At 46.3% G+C, this 22,002-nt stretch overlaps 2 protein-coding genes across 2 annotated transcripts in view; one reads left to right on the top strand and one right to left on the bottom strand.

Moving 5' to 3' along the window:
- Positions 1-779: 779 nt before the first annotated feature.
- T265_02288 (hypothetical protein) lies at positions 780-9,293 on the top strand (the record flags this gene model as incomplete). Its single annotated transcript, XM_009166492.1, has 7 exons — positions 780-1,073; positions 1,108-1,217; positions 1,252-1,372; positions 1,410-1,474; positions 1,921-2,589; positions 6,305-7,395; positions 9,144-9,293. 6 exons carry the CDS (start codon positions 780-782, stop codon positions 6,957-6,959), a joined length of 1,914 nt encoding a protein of 637 aa, XP_009164756.1.
- Positions 9,294-13,651: 4,358 nt separating this feature from the next.
- Positions 13,652-22,002, bottom strand: part of T265_02287 (hypothetical protein) — a gene marked incomplete at both ends in the record, with an annotated part of 89,853 nt that continues 81,502 nt past the window's right edge. The window contains 3 exons of the mRNA XM_009166491.1: positions 13,652-13,884; positions 14,413-14,502; positions 19,787-20,072. Of these exons, the coding sequence (XP_009164755.1) occupies positions 13,652-13,884; positions 14,413-14,502; positions 19,787-20,072 (609 nt within the window). The remainder of the gene's footprint in view (positions 13,885-14,412; positions 14,503-19,786; positions 20,073-22,002) is intronic.

The following is a 22,002-nucleotide window of genomic DNA, read 5'->3' as shown; positions in this document are numbered from 1 at the left end:
AGTGTGTGTGCCGTTCTTGTTTAAGAACTGCACCCACTTCACCGGCATTGATTTGAAGTTGAGCTCTCGGTTGATGGTAAAACGATAGAGAGCGTCGCTGCTGCACGCATAAGTACGACATAATTATCATTCATTCAACCGCTCGAAACACTGTGGATGCGAAGCAAGAAAGTAGTGCGGCATTTGGTCTTGACAATAACTTCACTGCAATTGAGACGGCACCGTGCAGAGAGAAGCATATTTAGCGGCGAAGTGTGAACTGACGAATAACAAAATCAGTTCACTTCAGAAGAAACTTTTAAGTTTGCGGCGGATCGAGAACCATCCGAATATCTCCATTCCGCTGAACGAAGAGAACAAAATCGATCCGGGAAACTTTGGCATAAGCCTGTACCTTGCATATCAATCCGCAAACTCGTGAATCTGTTTCGTGTGAATGAAACATTTGTACAGCGCATTTGCATTTAAATGCACGGAAGTCTTGTAGAAGGTTTAAAAGCATTGAAAAGGAATGTTCTTCTCGGCCAGAGTATCCCCAACGCATAAGAAAAACATGAAAACTTAGAAATTAAAAACGATATTTCGTATGACGCGGGCTATTGGCTTCTGAAAGACAGTACGAAATAATCAGTGTTCGTAGTCAACATCTGGCTAGTCAAGTCGGAAGTAGCATATTGCGACGATTATCACGTCATAATCATATACCCGGGTGAATTTGGTTAATTGTTTGAATCATGCCTTGGCGATTAGACACCGCTCTTGTTAAAGGCGCTTCAGTTATGTCCATCACGGTTACTACTCGCGCGAAGAGTGGACACGCGGACGATTGGGAGTATTGTGGAGTGAAACTGACTATTCATAATATTGTCATACCGGATGAGAAGCGATGCCCCACACCATCTCAACTTGACAACATGGATGCGGAACTGGAGACGGACCTGCGGATAGTGGGATGCGAGCTAATCCAAGACTCAGGCATTTTGTTAAGACTTCCCCAAGTTGCATTAGCAACGGCACAAGTTTTGTATCAACGTTTCTTCTATTCAAAATCGTTTGTTCGCCACTTTTACGAGGTGAGTTTGCGGACTGCTTCCTAATTATGTGCAGCATTATGCGATGGCGTGTATCTTTCTAGCGGCAAAGTTGGAAGAGTGCCCTAGACGTATCAGGGATGTCATCAATGTTTTTCATCACATCCGTCAAATCCGTGAGCAAAGGTAATTGATTTGTTTGTCCTTCTAGCGTGTATAGGATCCCGACACCTGTGATGCTGGATCAGAGTTACAGCAATTTGAAAAATCAAGTCATCAAAGCAGAGCGACGCCTTCTGAAGGAGCTGGGGTTCTGCGTACACGCAAAACATCCGCATAAGGTAAGTTGTTTCTCCTCGACCGACCGTTTCTCTTTAGCTCATCATCTGTTACCTACAAGCACTGGAACAGGAGAAGAATGCGAAGTTTGTTCAGTGTGCTTGGTGAGTTTGCCAGTCGGTGTACGAACTATGTAGCTTGACTTGAGGCGTCTTTGAATTCAACCTAAACTTGTCATATACTTGGATGTATAGTTACCAGTGTACATCCTTCCAGATAGCCTTGTGGTTCTTTCGGATTGGGTTCTTAGCATTTGGTGGTTCTGATAACCAAACTCAGTTTAGGAAAGGTTCAGCTTGATTTGCTGGTGTTTTTGTGTCACATAATTGCGACTCCATGTGTCCCATTGATAATCCGCTCCAAACCGGGCTTTCCATTAGTGTTGTCACCGAGGGACCGTGTTCACGCTTCTGGCCGCATGTGCACTGGGTTAGATGGTTCCCGTGTAAGCCTGTCCCAGCGCCTGATCTCGGTCGCTGGCCGACCCGAAGGTTTTCAGTAACATTTCTTGATGGTTTTGCTTAACTCTCTTGTTTTTTACATCACCTAGGAACTATATGAATGACAGTTTGCGCACTGATTTGTTTGTGCGCTATCTTCCGGAGGCGATCGCGTGTGCCTGCATTTACCTGGCTTCCTGCAAGTTAGGCATTCCACTACCTCGGCACCCGGCATGGTGGGAAATGTTCGCTGTGGATGAAGAATCTGTGCGCGAGATATCCTTGTGTCTTGTCCGTCTGTATGCCCGCCCCAAGCCATGTGTGGCGGAACTAGAGGCTGAGCTTGCTAAACTGCGTAAAAACCAAATGGAGGCTAAGGAGCGTGAGTTAGAACTTAAAAAAGTCCCCGCTGGTTCAACTCCAAATTTGGGTTCTGATCAGGGTTCCATTAACGTTTCACCAGCATCAGTTACGGTATCTGAAAAGCTTTCTTTACCGTCTCACGACGGTGGTCCCCTCAAAACAGATGAAGTCAAACTTTTTCGGGACGATCGGGTTTTACCTCCAAATTCTGTTTTGGCAAGTGCGATAGCCACTGCGAAAGCCGTTGCAGCGAACATCAGTGCCGCTAAGGGAGCATCTGATGCCAATCGGAAATCCAACTCATCGAGTCCAACAGTGCCCGAGCACAAGAGAATCTCTGAGACGTCGGAACCTACCCGTAATGATATGGTCAAGAAGCGCGAATCTCCAGAAACCACATCCAGGAAACCCAGCAAGTAGGTTTTCTTCGTTAATTAATCATGCTCCTATATTCCTCATGTTTTACGCTCCACTTATATCATTTCTGCCAACCCAATTTTTCCTGGTATCAGATTAGCTCCGGCCATGGTGCGTACGGGCTTGTACACCCACAAATAGGTTAAGTGTAAGAAATCAAGCTTTCTTCCCGAGAGATTCCTTGGTCCTGCCAGTACTTTGCTCGCTGGACTGGCGTTCATAGGGTGGCTGTACCAACCAGGATACCTGTGATATACTGAAAGTCACTTGTGGATGTTTCGTTCCACCATCTTAGTTTCTGAGCATCAGAATCCTCGAAGGCATTGTCGATTGCCGCGCGTTGTTACCACTCGGTGGGTGATGTCGATACACAAGGTTCAAATATTTTCCTGTTTCAGGGACCACTGATTCATGCCTCATACTCTGATGCCGATCTGAGAAATCCCGATCGGGAATCGGTGTTCACTGGACGATTTTCCAAACCAGTTCGAACGATCTTTTTTCATCTACTCGTACCGAGGAAGTCGGTTCCCATTATTTGTTGGTCAGTAGAGGCGGAAGACCGTGACTTGTTACTCATGATCACATAACAATCCTCAAGCTCGTCTATTTCACGAAGAAACGAGACGGCTCATTTTGCATTTATATGGGAAAGGTATATCATTAGATAACTGCGAAGAACCTCTGATGGCGCCCGTAGTGAATGTGGCAAGCACAAGGGGCTCAGATTGGCTCGTCTTGACGAGGCGCTTGGTGTCGCTTGTCAGTCGTGGCTTCGAGGACTTTTATATAGCTCAGAAGTGGTTCTCTGACGACGACCGTTGTCTCCGCCTAACAATTACTCTTGCAATTTCAGCTCAGTGGTCTACCCCACACCACTGCTGCAATCTGTAGGCATGCGTTCACAGTTGTTGCTGTGTTACGGCCAGCAAAGTAGGTAAACCACTCATCATCATCATCATCATCATCACATAATCATCATCATCATCATCATCATCACAAGTTCGACTCCATTGGATGAAATAGGGTTATCAGGGGAATGCCAATCCAGCACTCATGGGTGCTGCTTGGAGACAGGCTTGAAACCAAGTGTAGAGAGTTTTCAGTGGGATGCTGTCTCTTAGCACCTAGTGTACAAACTGAATTGTTTTAAGTGGATCGATATGTTTCGACTATGGATTCATCATCACTGTCTCAATCACTAACTCGGTTTTCGGTTATTGATTTGTACCCTCGAAGCAACGGGTGACAGCAAACATTTCAAGTGTCAGTATGCATCAGAATCATTGTCCGCTTAATATCACCGCTGAGCCTGTTCCATAAGTTGCGAATTTCTAATTAATCCGAGTGCATCAGACCTAAGGAGCTCAAAATAGCTCTGGTTACAGCTGGAATTCGCTCATCGAAAGGCCCGTGTTTGGAGCCCAAACCAAGCATTCCGACTGCTGCTTGAACAACCTGGTAGTACCTTCGCTATCGTGCTTCCTTCGGGCAACGTGACAGCTAGGCACCGGAAGCTTGCCACGTTTATTATTATTAGATCCTAGACCCTAGTGCGGATGCACCTGACGCATTAACAAAACGCGCAAAATGGCAACGTAATAATGTCATAATAATGACTTGACACGCAAAGGAAGCACGAGGGCCCAGATGTCAGGTTGTCCAAACAAGAACAGTCGAGATGTTGGCGTTGGGTCTGAACCATAAAACTGGCGGCAAGTTGGCATCTTAACCACAACTATCTCCAGTTGAAGGTGACAGCAGTTCCGGATTTCATGAAAAAATAGTTTTACTGGACTCAAAAAATATATTCGTGAGTGTGCAAGCAACGCTACACAACAAATCGTCCGGTGCCTAGCTACCGTTCCACCCATGTGCAAGCAACGCTACACAACAAATCGTTCAGATCGTCCGGTGCCTAGCTACCGTTCCACCCGAAAAATGCACGAGAGTTGAAACGCTGCCAGGTCGCCCAAAACGAGAAGTTGAGATGCACAGGCCGGGTTCGGACCACGGACCTTTTCAGAAATTCGCACTCTAACCACTCAGCCATCTCGCTTCACTCGGGGCTCCGGTAAGTACATCCAGGCGTCGATACTCAGCATTGTTTTTCATTGCCACAAGTAGAAAGGATGGAATGTGTGGGCAAAACGCAGCAGTTTAAACCATATACCAATAACAGGTTCGTGTTACTTTGCGTGAGGGTGTTGAACTTTTGATCTACACCAACACTGGATGCACCTCGAACTGAAGACTGAGTTAACCGCCGTGATTATATAAGGCTAGCGGGCACCTGCAACTTTCTTGTTCAAAGATCGCTCCGTGGAACAGTACCAGATGGTGGCCCCTTGATATTGCCCCTGCTTTCCGCTTTTTGGTGCTTTTGTATCGGTCCCTTCAAGTAGTTCTGAACTCCGCATGTCTTTGGTGCTACCTGTTGACCATTCATAGAAGGGGAGTGGGGGTGAGAAACGTGGTTGATGCGAGGTGCACAGTTGTGTTAAGTCTTACTTCTGAGGTGTAGTTATATGATACAGTACCATCATAATCTCGCCTACAAACACTTATTACCCCAATTTTTCATTGCAGGAGTGTTCATTCAGAGCTCTGAACCGACTGATAAAAGAGAGTTCACATCCTTTAATTTCATCAGTTGTTTTTAGGAAAATACGGTCTCATTTTTTCAGGGTAGTCTGAAATACAATCACTACATTTACTGGTAGGCAACGTGTCTCTAGGCCAAGTAAAAAAAACAGGATTGACAGTTTAAATGTAAACGGAGAACCGATCAGTCGGTGCTGAGTGTCAACCCTTGTAAATATGATTTAATCAGATGTCCAGGAGGCAGCTATTTCTGTCGTTTCGTTATTCTCCCAAGTGTGGACCAATGTAGCCGAAAGACTGGTGTTCACCACTTGTTTCTATCAACTTTTAGACTAGTATGACGCAGTCGATGTAACTCGCGTGACCCATTTAAGGTCGTTGAACGTTTCTAAGCTGAATCGCTTGTCGAGATCGCATTAGCTTAGGATGCTTGAACATCTGGACCACAACAAAAGTCCTTTGTTGTCTGAATATAATGAATCGGTCATCTATGAATGCGAATTTCGAGGGATGGTTACGTTTGGGCACTTGGCCGCTTTCCATATGCCATTCGCTGTTTGGATTCCAGCACATATACCCCTAGTTATTCGAATAATGGTGCTATATATGGGATATACTTGAGTAAATTGCCATTCGTGGCTTCCACATTGAGTCAGTAATAGGACCACATATTTGGTAGTTTAGATATATTGTTTGCCGGAGTCTCGTTTAAAAATCCATCACTCATGGTGGTCTTAATTTGTGCCGTGTTGCACGGTCGACCACCTTCCTGGAACGCATACAGTGAAATGAGTGACTCCCACTTACATACTTTGGTCGTTTATTTTTCACGCCAGCACGACCAAAGTACGCGAATTTGGAGGGCTGGTTGAAGTTTCCCGCTTCCGATTCTTAGAGGGCTTAATTCCTTCTGGCGAAAGACGAATATGTGAAATAAATACGCCATAGTGGACGGTTTTTTTTGCATGCTTGGTGGGAAGGCTTAGTCGCAGTGGAATCCCTTGTTTATTCAGAAGTGAATTCCCACGTTTTCGCCAAGTAATTAACTCCTAGGTTGTGGAGAGGGATTTGATCTGGATACTAACCGTAGCCATTTCTCTTTTGTTTCAGGTATTCGCTTGATATTGCCTCAGGTAGGCCAGCTGCGTATCCCAACGTCTCACCAGAACCCCTGGCATCCCGAAAACGGCGGCATCCGAGTAAACGAAGTTCCAGGCGCCGGTCGGCCTCTCACTCTCCATCATCTTCAGAATCTTTGACTGATGCAGAACATTCAAAGGGAAACGTCCCACAAAACCCCTTCAACCAAATAAACTCCCGGCATTATCGTCACCGTCGGCTCAATGCCCAAGAGAGCGTTCATTCTACATCTGGATCCGACACACCTAACAGCCCTCTTAGCCCGGTGAAGCGCCGTAAGAAATCCATGCACAGAAACAGGTCTCTTTCACGTTCTTCTTCAGCAAGCTCGAGATCGTCATTGTCATCAAATGGTGACTCTCGCGCATCTGGAATGCATGCACACAAAAAGCACGTTCACAGGTCTCGTCGGCGGGGGTCACCTCCAGCAGCCTATCGATTAGACCCATATCAAGATTCATACAACTCTCTTAAACTTAGTAGTAAACATCGATTATCTTCAAAATCCTCTTCGCTAGTTAACGGTGGAGGACGTAGCCTTTTAAATCGTTCCCACCCGCGCTCCAAGACAAATGAGGTTTCGGATCGCCGGGATCTAGTTTCACGCGAGCATAGACGTCGTTGATGTTACACTGTACATAGCCACCATACCCTTTCGTTATCCCCCTGTACAAATTCTATTATCGCATTCTATTCAGATAACTGCCAAGTACATCTCTCTTGTTTGATGATTTCGAGGTTATCGGGGCTTGGTTTTTAGATGAGAAGTGCAATCATCGTGTTTGCTGAATCTGTTGATAGTACACAACCACTCTTTGTTCCCTACAGGAATCCGTTTTCAACCAAATCTAGCGATGCATTTACCACCAACTAGTATCTGACGGCCACTGGTTTGGCCCTTGCCGAATGGGAAGCCACAAGGAGTAACCGTCGCATACCGCTTACACAAGCACTGTGATGGCATCGGCTTCCACACATGGATTGTCACGCATGTATTCTACCTGCGCCGGACGGCGGTGGTCTACGGGTCTCCGAGTCACGTGATTGGCGTGATTGAAAAGGTTAATTATTTTTTATTTTCTACCGTTTTACTGCCTCTTTCAGCCGTATTTTATTCAGCAAACGGTCCAACTATCTCCTACTCCAACTGACGTAACAGTTAGGTCGATTGTTCGTTAACTGCATCGGTTTGGGTTGCAGCTTTCGGTGTCTGGCTTATCCACGTTCCACCCTCCAGGGTATGTCTTTGACACGTCCTCACATCCACGATTGAATAACTTTTTCCGCATCCTTTCGTTGGAGTTCGAATATACCGAATAGTTGGTTCCTAGACGAGCACTCCGGTGTTATTCTGTTGCTGTTCTAATTTATTATAGTCAGCCCCCAGGAGAAGATTTCGGGTCAGAAGAGAAGTTTGTCACGACATCACTACTCGGTGGCTTTGTTCTGTGGTAGATGTTTCTTTGCATAGAAAGTTTGTGACCGGTTATTTGTCAGGCGTATTCTAGTTATCTTGGTTGTTTGCCGACAGTCGGAGTCAAATAAAGCTTTGAGAATGCTACTGTGGGGGCATTTGCAAAGTTTGGTTATCAGTTTTCGGTATTAAAGCGACAAACCAGGTCTGCCTTATTCACTTAATGAGCAATCCAGAAAGCAATGCGGTTTTACATGGGTGAACGTATGCAAAAATTTTGGACTGCGGTCAGCTTTCGCAGGTCGTATTGGCTATCAGTGACCGAGGACATCTTGAACAGTAGTAAGTCGTAAGGACGCGCATATGTGGTCACAAGGTTGCATGTATTCTTGATTTTTCCGTCTAGCCCTTATTCAGGCTCATCCCAGGACTACCATACGCTTTCTACAACATACTAACTGCTTCGGAACCGTCATGAACCGTGGAATTCACCGTGCTCTACTGCCTCTGCTTGTGTATACCAGAGCATGCATTACGACAGTGAAGCATCAGTGCCAACACTGATGTTGCTGTCGTTGATGATGATGAGTCAGTCTTTCGAGTGCCCCTAGTTAGTGTGATCAGGTTTTGTTTGATGTTCGCTGTGCAAGCCAGGTATCTACTGGGTAGATAGAATCGCCAGTTTGTCCTTCGCTCGTACAGGTTCCGGGTAGTCTGATCTCAGACCCTTGGGGAAAAATGCGGGGCATTGGTAATCATTAAGCATTATCGAAAACATACTGAGGCAAAAAAAGTTATAGATATCAGAGGGAGGCTGCTTCACTGATTAGGGAAGCACAGCGCAGCTCATTAATTTTATTCTGGAACCTTGCCTCGCATTCGTCAAAAACGCGTTAGCTTCATCAGCCATATGTAGTTCGGTCCTTTCTAGGCTTAAGCAACTTGGCAATGTCCCAACCCTCGTGCTGCTTTCTTTGGCATGGTTACTAGACACCGAAAGGGTGTGACAGCTGGATGATTATTATTTATAATGTAGTCCGGTGGTAGACTGGTAGGTAGATTCCAGCGGATTTTTTGTTCCGATATGCCTTGAATATTCAGGCGCCTTACAACTGATCGCAGAATTGACATAGGGCTGGGTCTTCGTTATTTCAGGTATGGCCTTATCTGCTGTAGTTTCTAGTTGATTGAGCAGGTTTCCGCTTCCGTACCACGCTTCAGGTAGACAACGGGACTGACGTATCTGAGACTATGTAATGGCCTGTGTGACTCTGCTTCGTTAATGCTGTCTGCCTGATGTCAGGTGCTAGTACCGCAGGGTGCCCTTTCCGCTTAGGCCGTCAACGCGTGGTACCCGTTTTTGATTGATCGTTTTCTGTTGTTGCAATTTCGCAGTGGGCGTTTCGTTGTCTTCGCCGCAGACGTGACGCCTATTCCTGTCGCCAACATGGCGCACGAATGTCATGGACCACGGTGTTCAAGTGATTTGTTGCATTATTTTGCAGTTTTACGCTTTCGGTACGTCTTTCAGAAATACAAATTTTCCATTTACTGAATGCTTTCCAATTCACTTTCATGCGTAACTTTTGTTCGCTATCTGAAGACCATATCCAGATGCAGAGGAAAAGGGTTTTGCTGCTGTTTAGTACTTTGTATGAATTGCCTTCTGCTTCTATTCCTACACTTAGGGGTTGAATTTATGTGGGCAATTTGTCCAGAAAAGTTTCAACAGCTGTTTTAGTTAAAACAAAACCGCTGACCAGATTCCCGTTGTATGCAATAAGTCACTGAGCGAAAGGTGAATCTGGAGAAAAAGTTAGCGTTTTCAGTCGATTGACACGGTACTATCGTCAGTTGTGATGTTGAATTAATTCAGGGTCCTTTTACCTGTATATCGCGCATGCCAGTTTTGAAAAGCCTGCGTGACAGCTAGTGACTTGCGACAGCGAAGCGTATCACGTTTGTTGGAGCTATTGTGTTGTATATACCTAGAGAAGTAGGTAAGGCATCTGTGTTAACGTTTCACCATTTTCTGTCCTCACGTAGTTTTTCGCGTCTACTCGCGTTATCATACAGGCTGTAATGGCATATGGACATGAGGTTCACTTACGTAGAAAGGCGCAGGTTTGACAGGTTGCGTGCTCCCTCGCTGTCGTGCAACTCCAAGTCGCTAGTATTACTAAGTCAGCCACTTGGGTACGGACACCAAACAGCTTGACTTGGGCTGCGGTACCAGCTGTCCCAAGTCGCTAGAGTAAGTCAGCCACTTGGGTAGGGACACCAAACAGCTTGACTTGGGCTGCGATACCAGCTGTCCGTTTGTGTCCGTGTATGTATCGCACGGGGGAGCAATTTCTTGCGTCGCTTTTACGCCTGAATCTATTTGGTAAAGCCCCCACGGAACACTGGGGGCTGAGGCAATCGATAGAATCTTTCAGGGATAGGGTGAAGTTGGAACACTCGGCTGCTACCCCACGACTGGCAGTTCCTCTAATATCCGGCTGTGGGTGATCAGTACTTGAAGTAACCGATCATCCATAACACTCCTTCAGGGTCCAGCCGTCCGTGTCACTTTAAAGCATGAGATTCTGCAAGGTGGTCCTAGCCTGGGCAGGACCACTATTAGAACCGAATTCGGGTTCGGATCGCATATATTCCGCTCATCATCATCATTATTGTCAGTTGTAATATCAGTGGTTGTAGCTGCCACAGTTTCGTTCACCAGTGATTCGGGGAGGTGGGATAGGTCGCCGCGTTGGAGGCGAGAGCTGATAAATTAGTGCGTAAATACAGCACTTTCGGTAAGTTCGCGCTCCAACCACCGATCCACTTCAATCTGTGGGCAATCAACCAATTTCTTCAGTCACCTCCTTGTGAGTTCTCTATTATTTATCGTCGGCGATGAAGGTTTTGGCAATTCAATGGCTCGTAATCATTAAAGCACTCATCGACTGGTGCTGCGTTTTGGTGGTGGTAGCGTGCGGTAGACAGGTTGAATACCCATGTTATATGACTGGTTCCTGACGCAATGCAGTGTGCGCATGACGGCGTTGCCTAATGGGGTTCACAGGCCTTGTTAGAGCTAAACGGAAATTTTCAGCGCCAAAATACTGGTGGAAAAATCAACAAAGCGACCAAAAAGACTGTCCAAGCGGTTTCGAACTATTGTCCTTGGTTTCTTGCTAAGATCACATCGTTAGTTGTGGTGAATTAATCTTGCGCGCAACGGACTTCGGATGAGCATTCAGATAAAAACTTCTACGTGGCTGCTTGTCTTCGGTCTTGGCCATTGAGGTTCGTATGTTGACTCCGTTTGTCACACTGACGTGACAGTTACGAGGTACGAAAAGCGTTCCACGATTTCTAGTGTCAATCATTGATTTCTCAGGGTCGTACCCAGGGACTACGTCGCGCAGAATGATTCTACAGTTTGTGGGTGCAATGCACATGCTTAACAACTGTATGACCTTTCTCAGCTCGTAATGCGCTTCCTGCTTTTCAAAAATAAAACGACAAGACTCACTTGAAAACATCTGAACAGCGGGATTTGGGAGACCTTTGAGTGTTGGCCTGATAGCCTTACTAACGACAAAAACAAAAATGGAGAGTTGGCCCGATTGTCCTACGTCCCTGTTTGTACGGAATTCTTTGGAACCCCTCACGCACTCATGTGGTCTCAATAGTGTATACAATCTGCGTGATGTTTACGCACGCGTGCCAAGAACGTATCGGTCGACAAGTCGAAGTCAAGGAAATCCAGGATTGTAGGGCAGCAATGTATATTCTGTTTCTCTAATGTGAAGGGTGTTAGTGTGCTTCATACAGCGCGTTTCCGGCTGGAATCCTGTTTCATATGCTGGGTTTCAGTCCACACCGGAAGAAGTAGGATGAACGACGGCCTGGTTACACTGAGTATCAAGCCAAATCCTCCAAGATTGTCAAGTTCACGGGGGCTCGCCTTTTGAGAATGATCACAACTACTGACTCGTCCCAGTTAATGACTGTCTTTCTCCTAGATAGGCAAATAAGTTGGGTTAGCATCCACTGTGGCCTTCATCCCATCTTTCAACAAGTGGATGGGTGTTCGTCAGGACCAACAGATCGGAGGTAGTTGAGAGGAAGAGGCCTTTGCTTATTTCCGCAGCCGCCGGGGTTTCCAGTTTCGCTGGTCGGGAATCCGGTAGGGTAGCTTCAGATGGCTGTTTGAGCTTAGGCGCTCTCGCAGATAAGCTGTTTTTATCAGTTTGCTTGGGGTCCGTTGAGCACATTCTCAGTGTACAACCAACTGTAGTTTTTGGGATCCAACAAGCTTCAAGTTAGTTCGTTGAATGGTGGAGTGTGTGTCCGATGTTCGAACTGCTTTGGAGTTCATTGCGGAGCGCCAAGCATCCGGCAGGTGTGCGGACATTATTTTCTAGTAAGTCAGCATCAAGATATCCTGTTCGAAATGAACTTTAGTAAGTAGTTCTGGTTTACTTGTTTCACAATGGGGTCCGGCAGCTTCTCAATCGACAAGCGAGATGTATGTGTCTTGCGCGCCCCTGAAAAGTGCAACAAGAAGCGGCACTGTACCTCAGGATGGTCAACAGTCAGTAATGGCCCCCCAAGCTACCGATAGTCAATGGCAATATGCTCTAGCTGTGTTGAGGTTTGGCTCGCATTCGAGGGTGTCGGTTAGCCCGGTGGCTATCAGTGGGAAACCATTCAACCAAAGACCCCTCAGTTCGGTGGCTTAGAGCACTCTTCACTCCCCAAAGGCTAGCCTTAGTGGTTTCTGGATCACCGGAGGTCGTCGACATCAGAATGTATCCAACATATGCTTCGCACCCGTGCAAACCATAATTTGAGTGATAGCCTTATTGTGGAGAAATTGGACGAAACTGAACTGGGAAGGGGCTTGGGGCTAGCGTAGTACGGGGACGAGATGATTTGGCGGTTAGAGTACAATTTTACTGACAGGAATGTCCGTGGTTCGAAACCGACCTTAATCTTTCGAATTCCCCTGTCTAGGCATGGGCAACCTGACAGGTCCCAGCCCCCGTGCTACTTTCGCGTGGCAGAGCGTTATGCATCGAAAGGATACTACAGCTGAACTATTTATATTAGCTCAGCGGATCCATCATTAGTGCATTCATTCAGGTGACCTGGATAGGAACTGACGGCATGGATTAGTAGCCAGATCTTGTAGCGTCTCCTATCAGGCGCAGAAGTGGTCACGCGGTCCCATCCTGTAAAGCAGGTCGCATCGAAGCGCGCAACCAGAAGCGAGTGGGAACAGATGGGGAAGACAGTAGAACAATCACTGGGTCATAAGTCCTCATTCAAGGCAGCATGCATAAGTGGAAAGCGATTCCAAGCTAGGGTGGAGAGCTGTCTGTTGCCCACCTTGTTTTAGAGTGCAAACGTTAAATGCTTCTAGGTGGACTGGTTGTCGGGGTTCGAACAATGATTTCGAATTCTGTTTTGCTCTGGCAGCCGAGGCACGAGCAGATATTGCTGCTAGCGATAATTGTCCGCGAATGGCTCTCGGCACTTAAGAATGGGCGTATAGTGATTTCGGTGGAAGCGAGATGAGAAAAGGCTGGAGAATGTATGGTGGAGAGGCGCACGTTCCACCCCCAAACTGGAGGACCGGAAGACCCGGTTGGTCAAACCTGGTTTGACAGGCTCAGAGTCACAAGTACACGCCCCAGTAATGCCCACTGGGTTATTGAGGTACACAAAACGTCACCGCGATAAAGTCGTCTTCGTGACGGTTTGGAATTCGGTGCATCCGAAACATTGGTTTGTATATTTGATGGTGATATTTCGGCACGCTAGACACCATCGCCCAGGCATGTATCTGACCAAGACGACCCAGGGTTGTTCACTCTGTGGCTTGGCATCGAAGGGTGAAAGTCAACTCAGTCGCCTTGGTTACTGCGTGTCCCCCTGATGAAAGCCCCAGGACGATGGTTGGTGACCCTGACGATGACGATCGCAATGGCTTTCTCCGCGTAGTGCTTGATAACCGGGTAAGAGTTCGGTAACGTCGGTCTAACTGGTTGTGCAATCTCCTGTGACGCATGGTTACCTTTATCCGCATTAGATGAAGCTATGGCGGCTGGAACCGCCACTTTCGGGCTCGGGTTGTAGCCTATAAATTAGAATGAACTGGAAGTTCATACTGACCAGGGAGACTGTTTAACACGACTGAGCAAGTCAATCCGAATTTGCCACCCAGCTGTGCTTCTCGGTTCGGTTGTCAAACTTAGACGTGCATATCACCCGCCGGGACGATAGCATGAGTTACCGCTGACGGATGCTTCACACCGGTAGGAGTGAAACCGAGTCTCATGCCTACCGACTGGGGTAGTAAACAAATTTATCTACCTTGGCGGGTGTATCAGTCCCGGTGGTCTAGCCGAAGATGTTATTTCCATCCGGATTCGGAAGGCTTTTGTGAACTCGAGTCACCTGTGGAGTAGGCATGAAAGCTTACCCGACAATGTTGCGGTACCCTCCATATAATAGTATGGGTCAGAAACCTGGCCACTGCACTGTGGACGTCAAAAGCTTTTAGTTTCCTACCATCGATGTCTTCGGAGCATTGCCCAAGTCTGGTGGAAAGACCAGATCAGTAATACTGAAGTACCCCAAATGGTTTTCAGAAGGAATAACTTACGATGGATGAACTGGCCACATCCCATTTGTTGTGTGGGTTTGGTCACGTATGGCAGTTGACCGATTTCCTCGGAACCAATGTAACCAGCACCTATGCGAGACAATCACGTGAAACTGACAGCTTTGGGATTCTTTACGTGTTCGCGCACGTAATCTTTCAACAGAAGACGGACTTGCACCCTCGCCATTGCCATACCTATGTGGCGTAGTCGAGAAATAGGACAACTGAAAATCACCTTAGCTTTATCAAGGGATCTGGTCTTGTGCTGATTTTGCCCTCCGGCGCGTAAGAAAATATCAGTGGGTGGTATGGGACAGAAACATGAAGTTGAGGTAACCGGGCAGTTTCGGCTACAGCTTGTGCTCATTTGTCCGTCTTGTACACTACATCGGTCGACGGCTTCTGTGGTGTGAAACCACCTGTCCACGCAGTCCTGTCACTCCAGGGGGTAGTGGGGGCACAATCACTTTCTGCAATCCATTGACAGATGGCTTAAGACAACCCCAGTAGTCTAAATTCTCGACAGAAAGTTGCCAGACTTATTCCTATTCAAGCGGAGAGACGGTCGATCATGCCTTTGCCCACTAAATCATATGGCTTAACAAAGTGCTATTGTTATCCGTACCCTAGTACGGCTCAGAAGGTCAAGACCACTGGATGCGAGGCGAATGGGACTTATTTCAACCGTCACAGCGTCGTTCACCACTATACTAACCGGGTCAACTTCACCAAGTAAGAGTAGAATACAAAAATAAGACGTCCTTAACAATACGGGGGCCGCAAACCGTGGGCGTAACTCCTATTTTCTGCACGATGTAACACCCTTCGAAAGAGGGTTTTGGCCTCGCCGAAGTACGTTTAATGTCACCGCTAGTTCACCTGGACATCCCTATTGTGAATGAGGTCTCAGAACTCGCTAATGGAACATTAGGATGAAGTAGTGGTATGCGAAGTGACTTATTCAAAGATAATATTGATTGAAAAGATTAAGACGAACCTGAAGAGTTGTGGGTGTTCCAGTTGTTGGGGCTACAGGAGCTTACTGGCTGCTCCAGTTGGAGGTTTCCGTCAAAATTTTTTTCGAGGGCAACTGACTGCAACCGGTAATCTCAACTTGACATACCTTATTTCTGAAGTTTTTTTTCGATCGGAGTAGATGGGATGCAATATGAGCGGTCGGTACTTATCCTCCGGGTGAAACAGCATTAAAATTGTCACTAACACCAACACTTTTCCGATCCGTTCACACCATCCGCATCTGATCAGTCAAGGGCAACCTCACAGTACGCAAAATATGATTATCAGGATTGCCTGGAAGGAAAAATATCGAGATTTCGGGAGTTTTGTGTTGTGCTCCACCTCACTGTACAGCTGTTGTCTTCAGCCGATATTTGAACTGCTAGATGCTCGAACCGAGGGTGCAATGTGCGTATCCGGAGTCGAATGGTCGGCTGACCCAAGTCCAGCATCATCGAAAAATCAGATTAAGTTGCACGTGGCATTCCCATCCTAACGTTCGTTCTTGGTCACACTCAGTCATTTTTGTTCCCAGAGGGTTTCCTTCGAAAGGGGTGGCAGTCTCCAAAATGCTTCCTTGGAAGCAGGTGAAGCATATTTCTGGTCGAATTTCTAAGCACAGCCTTTGTAATTTTCACAATAAGAGGTAAAATTGCTGTGATACTAGTAGCAGTAATTGTCGCGCACCTTACTCCGGATCAGACTTCACCGCGCTCTCTATTGTTTCTTCATATCCTTGAGGTTAGCTTACTGAGTTTTTGACAAAATCGCACGCTTGGGTGGGGCTCTGCGACATTCCCGTCGTGTGAATACAATCCTGGAATTTATACGAAATGGGACGTACTCTCTACCTTATTACGGTAATATATTTGGCTATTTGGGCTACAGGCCTTTGAGGGAAGTGAATACGACGCCCAGCACGTACCTGTGAGAACGCAGTTGGCATTGATCAATGGTGTGAATCAGACTGGTGCCACGGAAAGATGGCAACCGCATCAATGATCCATTTACAGCCGTCGAGTGAGTGTCAACTGGGTAAGAGTTTACGCAGCTTGTTAATTACAGAACACAATGAAAACGGTTCCGAAAACATTATATTCCGACATAGCGGTAGCTAAACTATTTTTTTTGCGGACCGTGGGTGATGAGGGACAATTGAAGTAGTTTGTCCACCATGTTTACTATCCTGTTAGATTCGGAGTTTTAGTCTAACAACAGGGCGTCGACTATGGGTTACGCAGTCAAAACACCGATTAGCACCGTCAAATATCAGAGTTGTCACCTTTTAGGTTGCCTCACGATTTGCAGAAAAATATTTGACCAACTGGGAGACATGTTTCGTGGTCTCCCTATCCACGGCAAGCATGTCACTTAAGAAGAAATCGTTGTTCTCTTTCAGCAGTATTTATTCTTCCGTTAGTTATTAATCACTGTGATCCATGCCCTGTGTGTTATCAATGTCGACTCCACGTACACATAGTACAGGTCCCAACACTGTAAGAACTTCGAAGATAATGAGTTGCACGCGTTTTGAAGGTGAGGGTCGTGTTCTTAAATTAGCTTCTCGTTTATCGTAACTAGTGCAGTGAGATTTAATCGAACCGCAGTGAATTCATTCCATTCAGCCATACCGTTATAATTTCGTGTCTGTATATAAGCTACATAAGTTAACTATTTGGATATACCTCAGTCGACACTCCGTCGGTTTCCCGGGCATACGACGTACCTGCTGTAAGCACCGCCTTTCGAATCGCTTTGACTCGCACACTGATCCCGATCTAACCGTTTCTGAGTCCATTTGAATATTTTTACCAACAAACCTCAGGTTCCACGTGATCACTTTAGGCTAATGTTAACCAGTGCTAATAATGATCACACTGCACGACCGTCGCCCATATTTGCGGCCTTTAACCAGAGCAAATTTCGGCACTGTGAAGTTACCAGTCTTCTAGTCACGAGCTTCTGATCAGTTATGGTGAAGTCACCTGGATGAATTAGCATTCGCCGCCCGGTTTTACTGCCAAAATCAGCATGAATTGAGTACCCAATATTTGTAATGCACTACTCATAAGGTTGCTGAAAATTCGTCGACAACTCACGACCGGTTTCGCCCTTCTTGGATCTCACCAGGTGATGAGTAGTGCATTACAAATATACATATATCGCGATATATCGAATATCGTAGCGACTGAAACATGAGGCGGCCTGGTGCAGCACATTCAGTTGCCTGGAAATATCACAACGAGGGACTCATCTGGGTTCCAGGTGAGTCTCTCGAGAAGCCAAATTAGTTTGCAAATGAGTGTATTTCGCTGTGTTTAATATTTCACTCGACTGTATCAGACATCGCGGGTGGCCTATATTAGGCAGTTTTTAAGCGGAGTATTCATAAGTGCGCATATACCAATAAGTTTAGTAATGTGAATAACGCCGTTGATGAGGGGTACATGAGGATGATAAGGGATTTAGTTTTTACACATTTAATCAGTGTACTGTTGTCCTATTCTGCTCGTTCAGTGAGCTAAATTACCCCTCGAAAGCGAACGATGAACATGTCGGCCGAAGTAAACCTGTAAGTTCGCCTCGGCTAATACAACGAACCAATCGATGCTCCGGTAGCTACGAACATTTACAGCAGACAAATAGAGGAACCACTTTTCACCTATAAAAATATTTCCCCACCTTAGTTCACTCATTCACACAAACGTCACTTTCCAAATAACAAGAACCCGTGGTCTTTGTTCGTATTCGGTGTTCATCCCAGAACGATAGTTTATAGGGGATAGTAGGACAGCGGCAGTAGTCTCGTCCCCCCAGGTCGATACGCATGCTTTGCTCTACTGGTTCCCTGGAGTTTTGTTTGGGCACCTGAAGACGGAAACCCTGAAAACTGAGTTCGTACTGCAGATTAGGTGACTGTTCTGAACGTTATTTAGAGGGCACATTCCTCAAAAAGCTTTCCCTTATGAGTTCTGAAAGTCCTCCAGGTTGGGGGTTGGAACATGTATGGCGACTTGTTCCGTAGAAAAGGTAATGCATTTGCATTTCCCCGCCAAACACCGCTGCCTTGCGGTTAGGCTTTTGAGCCAAAGGCTTTGGTTGAGGACCCTAATCGTCCTCCTGTCTAGGTGTGGGCGCCCTGGCAGTATCCCAGCCCTCGTACAACCATGATGATGACTTTGCTTACTGGGATATATCCTTTTAAATCAAATTTACATCACGTTTACTCCACCATGAAGTGGCTGCCATTAACGACCGTTCTTGCTGTCGTGAACATACACTGGGTTTTGCATAGCAATTTGTACGATTTAGACGAGAAAAATTTGAAGAATGGCCCTACTCCAGTGGAGCAGGTGATTCCAGAAAGGCCTACTCGTTAGAAAAGTAGGCCATGGGCGACAAAGTCTATATGACACGTCAGTTCGGGAAGAATGTGCTGCTATTGCACGTTGCTTTTTGGAATGGCCATTAACTGTGAAGGAAATATTCAATGGTACGAGTCCGAAATTAGCGCTACGAAGGACTGCGCTTCACTACGCTTCCGCAAACGAAGCTGAAGCCGTGGTAGCCAGCGTACTTTTGGCAGACAGCTTATAGTTAAGTAACGGAAGTGAACTGAGAATGGAAGGCTCAGTGGTCGGAGCCGAAGAGCGGTGTTAGTACCGTCTTTGTTCTCCTGCGTGCTTATTTGATGGAATGACATTTGACGTCTGCTGGCTCAGTTAGACTCAATTATGAGCATATGAATAAAGAACAAGTCGAGTTTGCACGAGTTATGTAAAAATAATTATCCGAGAAGATGTACACTGGATGGGGACATGAGTAGTGCATGGAGTAATCGCCTTTGTTTTGTTCTGCCAAGAATACCCAGCACCAACAGCCCGTTTGTTCACCGGAGTCTCACTGTCCGTTCATATTGCGGGTGCTCTAATTTCATGAATGAATTTTCACGCATTAGTCTACGTGAACTGCTTGCTCAGCCAGGGTGTAGCTTCAGTTTGGAGCTTCCGTAGCACTGTTCCACTGCATAGTCCACTGTCATAAAGATTCGCGAGTACGCTGTCCGCCAATCGCGCATCGAGTCTGGTAATCCAAGCTGTGTGATTAGCCGATCTAGGCAAACTAGACAAAGCCGGACACGTTCCAGGTTGTATGGAACCAACTCGACCAGATACGACGCCAATATGCATATGTCTTCCAACTGTGGGCCTGTTTGTAATGGCAATCAGATGAATGAGAGACCAAGTGAAAAGAAATGTCTAGATTAGATGGAATGAAATTCACGCCATATTAAGCAAAATTAATCAAAAAGTCGAATTGTGATCAATAAGGGAGGAACCATCACCGTGCTACTCACAGGGTTCACTGGTAATCCAATTGGCGAAGATTTGTTTTATTTGGTCCATTGTCTTCGTAGCAAACAACCCAGTAGTGTCTGCACCAGTCTGTGTCAGGAGACCCGGACTTGCCAATGTTTTTGGCTTGATAGGCGATAGTGCGTTATTTGCAACCCGACCTATCCCTTTTAGTGGACTGTGCGGTTGCACGTGGCGTGGTGCGTGCTTCCGAGGCAAAGGTGTGCTGCTCGGCAGTGGTGAAACATGACAGTCAACGTCCCGGCAGATGTATTGATTTGGGGATACCTGAAGTCGGACAGGCAGTACATACACACGGATTGGGATTAGATATGACACACCAGTCCTCCCGAAGTGCAAGCAAACACATCTGTCTATATAAACTTTAAGTTGAATCAAGCTACCAGTGACCGTGAACCTTTAGGTATTAGTCCTGTAGTACAGCGCCTGCTCTCCAATCAGTGCCAAAACATTTAACGAAGTTGACAGCGTCATTAGTTTGTGCCGACAGAACCCCTCGGACCGACTGTACGAACAAGTACTAGTTATTACGCATGCAATATTCATCCCTTAGGAATAGCTGCATGGTTCCCTTGCTTCGGCTGTGGACTGCGGCCTTTGTAACTAAAGTGGAAAACTGCAATGTTTTGTGATCTCACACACTACAAAGTGTACACGCGTTTTCCCATACACTCACGGGCGACAATCACCAGGACCTAACCTCATAAGTACGGCGGGTTTACAGGCTTTCTAGAAACCCACAGTACAACTGCACATTAGACAGGCGAACTCCATTCACGGAAAGTAATCGCAGTTCACTGTAGTGCGCAGTTCCAGTTGCCCAATTAAATTACCATTTCCATGCGAATCCAATTTGCTCTTCTATTGGCATGTTTCTTCTGTGTGAGGAGGACGATGAGAAGACACCTTAGAGGTAGAAGTGGAACAGCGGACGATGAGCACCTTAGAGGTAGAAGTGGAACAGGATAAACGTCTGGAGAGCAGTTGCGAATTAGGTAGATGCTTGGTTGTTTGCGGCTGGCTTCGGCTATTCGAAATTAAAAAAGACTGTACCATCAAACTGTGAATGTGAAAATGACAAGGCCTGATGGCATAGTACACAGGGAACTGAGGGTGCTGGATCAAGCGATCGTTAACAGCTTGGTGGGAAAATCACGCACCCCAAAGAAAAACAAAACCGTTTCCATTGCTGCGGCGACAAATATTACGTTTGATTTTGAGGACATCAATCGCTTCAGGGTGGTGTCAGCTAGTTCTAGAACTGAACTACACCCAAGGAACAGAGGAACATTTAGGAAATTTAGGTATCAACGCAGTTTGCATGATTCTGGGTGAAATCACTAAGCCAGCTTATTATCTCAAAAAAGCAGACATTTGATCGATGCTGGTTCTACAATCTCATAATTGTACTGATGTCCAGACTCGAATTTCGAATGCTCTGGTAGTCAGTGTCAGACACACCACAACGATCTGAAGTTTTCTCACCGGCAGAGGAGGAAGACAAATTTCGAATGCTTCTGCAGTTCCCGCTCCAACACCAAGAGGCAAACCTCGCTCCGTCGATCGGCCATTTTACCAGGGTGAGATTTCTCCCGGTATTGTCTCCAATTCAGAATGCTGACCTTCAACCGATTGTTGCCCGTCCATGTCGTAACGGCATAGATTACTGAAGGTCTACCGTGTTGAGAAATTGAGTCCACCCGGTTTATGGGTGCCGCACAACTGATGAGTAGCACGATGGCTAAACACTATTAGGTTACACGGAGATCGCACTTTCCTTCGATGTGCTTTGTAATTTAGAATGATTCACATGTTAAGTCCGGACGAAACTGATGTCAGAACGTTTCATCGGGGCCTGCACCTGATCACATAGGTGTTACAATAAAGGGAGCAATATTGGAATCTAGTGGCTTCCGAAATATGAACTCTTACCAGATTACTATGGGAGATGACAACTGGGAGGCAGCGAGAAGACACATAAATTTAAAAGATTTATAACGGTCAAGATTCTCGAAAGCACAAGGCTTACTTCTGCATCCGGTAACTGCGGGTTCGAAATATTGGACGGGACAACAATATCGTCGGCAGATCGAGGTGGGTCATTCGAAGTCAACGCTGTGTTTACGCACAACGGTGAGAGGGAGCCCATGGAGTTGAAGCTCGGAACGGTAGGATTTGGAAGCCTTGGGAGAAAAAG

The sequence above is a fragment of the Opisthorchis viverrini genome, assembly GCF_000715545.1.
Source record: "Opisthorchis viverrini unplaced genomic scaffold opera_v5_26, whole genome shotgun sequence".
Classification (NCBI taxonomy): domain Eukaryota; kingdom Metazoa; phylum Platyhelminthes; class Trematoda; order Opisthorchiida; family Opisthorchiidae; genus Opisthorchis; species Opisthorchis viverrini.
This window is presented reverse-complemented; position numbering and strand designations above follow the sequence as displayed.